Here is an 8534-nt window from a genome sequence, read left to right as displayed (position 1 = left end):
TCAAGTGTATTATATGTGCACCTAAGTTCTGATGCGGTTTGGCAGGGGCTCCTCACTCTCGCATGACCCAGGGATCCAGGCTGCTTCCACCTTATGATTCCATCATGTCAAAATGAAGCTGCCCTGTTTACCATTGAAAGGAGGGAGAAAGTGTGGAAATGGCACACTGGTTCTCACACGCCGGGATGTGACAAACACCTCTGTTCATGTTTCAGTGTCAAGGAAGTCACGTGACCCTTCCTAACTGCAAGTGGGCCGTACTGTTCCCATGTGTCCAAAAAGGGGAAGGAGACAAGATGTGGGTGAGCATTATAGTCCCCCCCATAAACTGTTACTTAGTAGCTGCACAACGAAAAGCTAAGGCAGGTGGATCACTTGAGGTCAGGAGTTCGAGACCAGCCTGGTCAACATGGCGAAACCCCATCTCTACTAAAATACAAAAATTAGCTGGGCATGGTGGTGGGTGCCTATAACCCCAGCTACTCAGGAGGCTGAGGTAGGAGAATTGCTAGAACCCAGGAGGCGGAGGTTGCAGTGAGCTGAGATCACGCCACTGCACTCCAACCGGGGCAACAGAGCGAGAATCCCTCATAAATAAATAAATAAAGCAATTATGATTATTTGGTAGTATTTGGCATTACACTACCCTTCTCATTTCTCAAAGGAGTTTCAGAAAAGGCCACATTTGGCTTGAAGTTCTCCAACTTGTTTCCAGTGCCTAATATGTGACCAACGCTTTCAAATATAGGATCACAACTAACTGTCCAAGAATCTTGAAAGTTTCAGCAGGAAGCCTTCCCTTTGCATGACCCTTTGAATCCTGAGTAGACTGCAATTTTTTTCTCCATTTGATTCCAGGTCAAAATGTTAACCTGTGAGTTTCTGCTACTCTCCACATGCCTGAACTCGTGTCAGGTGTCTCTAGGCACACTGAAAGCCAGTATTTTCCTGCGAGGCAGTTAAACAGACAAGCAGCAGTAGAAAGCTGCTTAATTATTCGTTTTCCATCAGAGCAGAAATGTCTTCAAGGAATCAGGGCCTCCAGGGATTTAGGAATTCAGTAAGTGGATGTTTGTTCCACTGATTTCCAAAGCTTCCCCTCATCTAATACTCATGAGGGAGGCTTTGGTTTTAAAGCATTAATCTGTGTATATGCTCAGAGGTAAACTCCAAATAAGACACCCTGTTAAAGTATAAAAGTGGTTCCAAAATCTTCTAATTTCAGGGCAACATCCCAAGAACGCTTAGATAATGTGGCGAATCAGACTCTTCTCAGCACATTCATAAAGCACTTGGAGAGTGTACTGAAGATAAGCAGAGTGGTAACCAGGTGTGTAAACATCACTATCCCATGGGAATTCAAAAGGGGTGTTGATATCACATGGCTTCCTGGGTGAGAGGTGGGACATCCAGAGGACTTCTACAAGGAAAAGGAATGTGCCCTGTCATGGGGTGAGCAGGTGATTCTGGGCTGTTCTGTGGGGACCAGTGGCAAGCTGGTCAGCAAGCCAGGTTCCAGAGTGAGACAGGACACATGGAAGTGGCCAGGGGAAACTCACTGCAATTTGGGGAAAGTGCTGGGACTGGACAGAAATGCCCACACCTTGGCAGAGTCAGCTATCAAGGAATCCAGTGCACACCAGCCTCGAATGGTGTTTCATTCTCACTGTCACCTTCCCCAGGCCTGTTTTTAGTACGTTGGCCTCGGAGTCCTTCTTTTTGTCACCAGAGACATACAGCAGAGTGTTGAGAAGAGAAAGGAAGTGGGCCTTTCTCAGGAGGTGGGCCATGGGCTGGGAGGAGTGGGAACAACATGAGCTCTATATGAATTCAGATCCAGGATCCGGTTCCAACCCTGTCCCTTACTAGGCACGTGATCCTGGGAAATACCCAAGCCTTGCGTGCCTCTGGTTCTACATCTGTGTAGAAGGTGTGATTAGACCCTTCCGCTAGGACTGGTGGAGTGTGTGCCATGCAAGTGAAGCACCTGGCTCAAGGCCTGGAGTAAATTACAAGTTTAATGGCTACCAGGTGGCTGTTATTGCTAATATTATTTGAGCCCAGACCCTACCACTCTGGGATTTTGTTGTTGTTCTCCAGGACTTATCAGAGAATATACAACTTAATAGGACATGGAATAATTAACCAAAAAAGGAAGTTTCATCCATAAAATTCAGTAAGTATTTCCTCTTAGAGAATGTACTTCAAAATTTGGGTGTGCAAGTTTCCCTAGCCGGATGCAGCTCAAAGATCACAGAATTTGAGTCAAAAACCAACTCCTTTCCTCTCTCCCACATACCTTTCCATTCAAACCACTATTTTCATTCATTTTGTCACCACACGAAATCTTGCTTACAACTGGCCAAACTGCACGTGAGATAACCTCATTAGGATGCCTTTTTAATAGAGTCAGCCCTGGTCCTCCCAGCCAGGCAGAAAAGTGCCTGGCCAGTGGCTTCTGGGTCTCCCTTCCGGGGAGATTCATGCTTCTCTCTCAGGAAACGCTTCGGATGATGGGTGTCCGTCACCTAGCTCTTGCGCTGTGTTCAGAAGCACTGGGACAAAAGCACAAGACACTTTCCAATCCTGCTCAGGTGGAGACTCCTCTCTGTTCATCCACCGTCCGAAAGAAACTCCTCAGAGCAGCTTTCCATTCCAGGCTTTTATCTCACCGTCTGAGAATCTGGCCCTGGATCCACCCAGGATCATTACAATCAGCTCCCTCAGAAGGAACTGCAGTTTCCCAAAGCCCAAAATGCCCCAGCTCAGGGCATTGACACTCCACCACTCTCACCTGGAGCCCCACACCCTCACCCCTCTCACTTTTCCTCTACATCTTTAGAGGACATCTTGCAACCTCGATTACGTGACTGCAGCTCCTAGACTCTACAACCCTATGGGTGGGCATGAGTCTGGCTTACCTTAGCATCTCCACTACTAACCCAGGGCCTTCCAAAAAGCAGATGCTCAGTGCATGGAAAAGAAATGAGCCAGTGAACAGGAAGAATTCTTTATTCAGATTTAATTTCTCTTAAATTCTCAAAGAAGCCAAGGAAATCCAGGTATGTACATATCTTTAAAAATTTTACAGAATAGACTGAGGTATAAGGCAAGAATTGACTATCTCTTAATTTCTTTAATTCTTTATCTCATCTATTTTACTGCTCATTTTTCACATTTCTAAGTAAATACTTATTCCACTGCTGTTATTACCCCAATTCACAAAATAGAATGGATTTCCCAATCTGAATAAAACACAAGACTCTTACCCCTAAACTATATACACAGAACTATGTGTGAATGCTGTCATTCATAAACTTGGATGCTGAAGTTCATTCAACCATCCCTTAAAAAAAATTTTGAACAATTCCAAAAGAGAACAAAGATAAATCTCCAAGTCACCCAATAGAACAGAAACCTACTACTGAGAACGCTGACCACTCTCTTCAAACAGAGTGAAGAATGGGCCTCATGTCACACGAGGCAGGGGAAGCTGCTGGACGCGGCCCTGGAAGGTGCACTGGCCCAGCCCCCCTCCCACTAGCCTTGGCTGCAACTCATGCTCAGACTCCCTCTTCCTCCTCTCTCAAAGCTGCTCCCTCCCGTCTCAAAGCTGCTTCACGCGGGGATGGGAAGAAAAAGCGAACTCTTGCACTGACCTTGATCACATACTCAAGGACTTTCACATAGCTGGTTTCAGCGAGGGCCCTTGGACCCCACAGGAACTCATAGCGTGCGGGATCACTGTCCGGCACCTGCCGGTATTCCAGGTACTTTTCCTGCACCAAATCTTGGGTGAGCAGCTTCCTGGGCTCCCCATAGGCACTGTGCTCTCTCCCATCATATACCTCCATCACACTCAGCTCCTCCCAGATTTCCTCCTCAGTAGCACGGCCGCCCTTCATTACAATCATGACCAGGACAATTATCAGGAAGCCTGTCTTGGGCATGATCAGATTATCACCCAGCAGGCCATCATAGGAGAGCCCCAGGCAGGTGACAAGGACATAGGAGTGGCCGGTGGGGTCTGCGTCCTTCACGTCAATGCCAAAGACCAGCTGCAAGGACTCAGAGGCTTTGCCGAAGATCACAGGAAAACAGCGCTTGTAATTTTTGATGACACTCTCCAGCATTTCTGCCTTTGTGACCGGCTCCTTGGCTCGATATTTGAGGAGCAGAAAATGAACCAAATCAGCCACCTTCTTAGTGAGTACTGCTCGGAACAAGGACTCCAGGATACGCGAGGTGCTTGGCCCCTCCTCTTCATGGTTGCTGGAACCCTCATTGGGTTGCCTCTGGTGAGTGAAGTTGATGGTAGTGGGAAAGGCGGAGGCTCCCTGAGGACTCTGGGGAGGATCTGTTGACCCAGCAGTAGGCACCTCCTCCAGAGTGCCCAGGACCAGAGGAGAGGAGGAGGAGGCAGCAGCCTGCACACACACCAGGCCCAGGGCCTCTTGTTGGGCCTCAAGGGCTTCCTCAGGCTTGCAGTGCAGACTCCTCTGCTCAAGAGACATGATGACTCTTGTCAGGGCAGCAGGCAGGAGTGTGGACAGGAGGTGGGCAATGAAGACCCACAGGCCTGGGGAGAGAGGGAGTGTGTGAGAGGCCTCAGCTGAGAACTGAACCTTGGAGACTCTAACAAAGGCCTACTTACAGATCTTCTCCTTGGTGCTCCTCTGTGGCCTCCAGGGAATCCTGTCCTCTGGGTTGGCCTGTCCCCTGAAAACCTGAAGGAAGAAGTGAGAGGGCACTCAGGGTACAGCCGGCCAGCAGAGGTCGATTCTACAGGACTGACAGTAGGGAGGTGAGGCCAGACTCTGTGGAGTCCTATGTGTCCTGTGGCAGGTGGGGCCCTTGGTGTGCATTCAGGGCAAACATTCACTGCTGGCACACCCTGTGCATCCTCTGCTCTGTGACCTGAGGACACTGTCTCAGACCAAGGCCTCACTGCCTGGTTCCTGGAGCTCCTGGAAGAGGAATCCATGGGCCCTCAGGGTGCAGACTGCGAGCACAGCCCTGGCTTCTCAGTGCTACCAGGAGGGTGGGCTGGACTCTGTGACATCCCCACTCTCATGCAGTGGATGACCCCCTCTGTTCTCACGCAGGACCCTTACATTTTTCCTGGCAGGGCCTGGATCCCATCCTTTTGCTGTTCTGAGAAATCCAAATCAAGAGTTCACATCCATGATAAGGAACGGAAGGACAGGAGGGGACAAACATCTGGCCACTCGTGCCTAGGTCCTTGGGGAAGGGCAGCAAGAGATATCAAAATTCATTGGAATTAATGTGTCCTGGGTGAGGTGCCTGCTTGGTCCTCACCTTGACTCCTGGCAGGGCCTGGGACGCTCCCTCTACTGGCCTGAGTGCAGCCTTCTCAGACCAAGGCCTCCCCCTCCCTGACATCAATGATCCCAGGATAAAGGAAGGACCTTGGCAGACGGCCCAGCCCATGCTCTCTGGTGTGACGGCAGGGGCAGGGCTGATTTCTGTGCAGTCTCCCTCAGTGTTCTGGCCCTGGGGTACCCTTAATCCTCCCTCATGTTCCTCACCCGAATGCATGGCAGATCCTGGGACTGCTCTGTCTTTAGACCAGATGGGGGTCCCTATGTTGACCTGAGTCACCCTCTGAGAATGAGGTCCTCACCTCCCCCTGATCTGGAAACAGGAGTGAGAAGAAGCCACATCCTGGGTGAAGTGTTCAGGGCTGACTCCTTTGGTTCTGGGGTGAGGATTCCAATAGCCTTGTCTGTCTCACTCATCTTCATTCCTGCCAGCGCCTGTGCTTCCTCAACCCCCAATTCCCTGACATGAGTAGACATCCCCCCTTTACCCCAAGACCCCATCTCCCTGAGGGCTCCCCAACTTCCTGCCTGTGGTACAAGTGGGACTGGAACATACCGCCATCCCTGATCTGGTCCCCCTAGAGCTACGAAAAGGGGACAGCCAGACTCTGTGGAGTCCCTTCTTTCTGAGCCGGGGATATCCCCAGTCCTCATGAAGGGGGCACATCTTGGGCCGTATGGATCCTGGAACTCCTCCCTCTGTTGACCTGAGGCCCCACTTCTCAGACCATATTTCTGTCCTGTCACCTCAAAGATGCAGGAAATATGGGCCATATGTGACCACCGTGCCCTGGACCTCTCAGGGCCGAGGTCCACACTGATCTGGATTCCAAGGTCCCCTGAGTCCTCCCTCCTCTTCCTCCTCGTAATCCTTGCAGGCCTGGGTCCCACCCCTATGCTAATCTGAGTCCCCATCATTCTGATTCTTGAGGCCAAAAGTGGCAGCCTCAGTCTCAGACAGGGGTGCGGTGTCCTGGGGTGCTGGGTCCCCTGAGGCCTCCCTCATCTCACAGTAGGGCCCTCCCTCTGCTCCCTCTGCTCCCCTGAGGCCCTGTTCAAGCCCCTTCCCTCCATCAGCCCCGGATGGGGACGTCAAGATCCGAGTGCCTGGCTGCCGTTCCCGGAGCTTCCGTGGGTTGACTGCAGGGATTCTGACAAGATGAGGTTGGGGGTAGGGGGTGGGTATGGGAATGTGAGTGGGGTGGGGGGTGGGTATGGGAATGTGAGTGGGCTGGTGGTGAAGATGAGGAGACAAGTGTAGGTGGGGAACCCTCAGTTCCCTCCCAGGGTCCTGACCTTAATGCCGGGCAGATGCCTGGACCTTGATGCCTGGACCCTGCCCTCTCCTGACCAACCCTGCCCCGGTCACATAAGCTGTGACTACAGATTGCCCTGTGGGTTAAGTGGCAGTGGGGCGGGGGGTGGCCCAGCTGAGATGTCTGCCCTGGCCGGGTGGTCCAGGGCTGGCAGCAGGGGTGGTACTGGATCATTTTGGGGCCATCTACCTGGGGTGTGTGCCTCCTCAGTCCTCCCTCAGCATCTCACCTTGCCTCCTCCCAGAGCCTAAAACCACTTCCCTCAGTGGATCTCAAGCCGCCCCTCAGAACCATTAAATGAACCTGGCTTCTCTCAGATCTGTGAGGTTCAAGTCAGTGGTTTCACATCGGGCCATCCAGGGCTTCCCTGGGTTGAGAGCAGGGGCAAACTGGATTCTGCCAGAATGGGGGAGGGGATGGGAGTGGGGCGCATGAAAGAGATGAGGGTGGGGTTGGGGGGAGTGAGGGTGGGGTGGCAGAAGGGTTGGGGCTGGTGCTGGGGCTGGAGGGTGGTGGTCAGGTGACGGAGTGGGTGTAGGGATGGGGGTGGAGGTGTAGCTGAGGAGATGGGGGTTGGGTGGGGAATGGGAATGGGAATGGGGTGGGAGCGGGGATTGGAGTGCAGTCTTGGGGGCCCACAGCCCTCCCTCTGGGTCCTGATCTTGATGCCTGGCAGAGCCTGTGCCCTGCCCTCTCCTAACCAGTCCTGCCCTGGTCACAGCAACCTCCGACTCCAGAGCTTGGGGAGAAGAACCTGGTGTCTCTCAAGGCTTATGGAGCAGGGGTCTGGGGGCAGCCCAGGCTGAGACGTCTTCCCGCGGGTGGTCCAGGGCTGGCAGCAAGGGCGGCGCTGGAATATTTGGGGCTCTCTATCTGGGGTGGCGGGGTCCTCAGTCCTCCCTCAGCCTCTCACCTTGCCTCCTCACAGAACCTGGGCCTGGTTCCTTCGACCGAACTCACGCCACCCCTCAGAGTGGAAACCTCGCTTCTCTCTGCCCCCCAATGCGCAAGTCAGTGGCGTCACATCCGGGCACCCGGATGTTCCCTGGCGGGAACCGGATCCTGCCTGGGTGGGGGTGGGAGCGGGCGTGGGGGTGGGGGTGAGGGTGGAATGGTGGGGCGGATGGGCATCAGGGTTGAGGGATGGGGTGGGGGATGTAGGATGGGGGTTGGAATGACAATGAAGTGGGGGTTGGGTCACGGGAGTGAGCATTGGAGTGGGGGTTGGGTCACCGGAGTGGGGTCTTGGGGACCCTCAGCCCTCCTTGAGAATCCTGAGCATGATGCCTGGCATGATGCCCTCTCCTAAGCAGCCCTTCCTTGGTCACACGAGCTCTGACTTCAGAGTCCCCAGTGGTTTAAGCAGCAAGGGGGCTGGGGGTGGCCCAACCTGAGAAGTCCACCACCAGATGGTCCAGGACTGGCATGAGGGGCAGCGCTGGATTATTTGGGGCCCTCTATCTGGGGTAAGTGGGTCCTCAGTCCTCCCTCAGCGTGTCACCTTGCCTCCTTACAGAGCCTGGGCCCGCTTCCCTCCACCGATCTCAAGCCGCCCTTCAGACCGAAAACCTCGCTTCTCTCTAACCACTAATGCTCAAGTCAGTGGCGTCACATCTGGGCACCTGGGCTTCCCTGGGTTGAGAGCAGGGGTGGAACCGGATTCAGCCTGGATTGGGGTGGGGGTGAATGTAAAGATGTTTGGATGGGTGGCGTAAAGGGAGGGATTGGGGGTGGTAGGGGGAGGGATGCCAGTGGTGCCCCAGGGCTTAAGTCGTCGTGTTGGTGGTAGCCGGGTTGGGCGTGGGGTTGGGGGACCCTCAGTCACCCCTCAGGGTCCTGACTTTCATGCCTGGCAGAATCTGGACACCCATTCTCT

At 53.3% G+C, this 8534-nt stretch overlaps 1 protein-coding gene across 1 annotated transcript; it reads right to left on the bottom strand.

Moving 5' to 3' along the window:
* Positions 1-2996: 2996 nt before the first annotated feature.
* Positions 2997-7643, bottom strand: MAGEA1 (MAGE family member A1). The gene is made up of 3 exons (XM_054471825.1): positions 7572-7643; positions 4655-4727; positions 2997-4579 (listed from the first exon to the last, which is right to left on the bottom strand). Exon 3 carries the CDS (start codon positions 4512-4514, stop codon positions 3564-3566), a length of 951 nt encoding a protein of 316 aa, XP_054327800.1. The 5' UTR covers positions 4515-4579; positions 4655-4727; positions 7572-7643; the 3' UTR covers positions 2997-3563.
* Between the last annotated feature and the right edge of the window lie 891 nt (positions 7644-8534).

Source organism: Pongo pygmaeus, chromosome X, assembly GCF_028885625.2.
Source record: "Pongo pygmaeus isolate AG05252 chromosome X, NHGRI_mPonPyg2-v2.0_pri, whole genome shotgun sequence".
Taxonomy (NCBI): domain Eukaryota; kingdom Metazoa; phylum Chordata; class Mammalia; order Primates; family Hominidae; genus Pongo; species Pongo pygmaeus.
Note: the sequence above shows the minus strand (reverse complement) of the source record. Positions and strands in the feature narration are given on the sequence as shown.

Coding starts and splice junctions, on each gene's coding strand:
- MAGEA1 (XM_054471825.1), bottom strand. CDS start 4,514: ATGTCTCTTGAGCAGAGGAGTCTGCACTGCAAGCCTGAGGAAGCCCTT.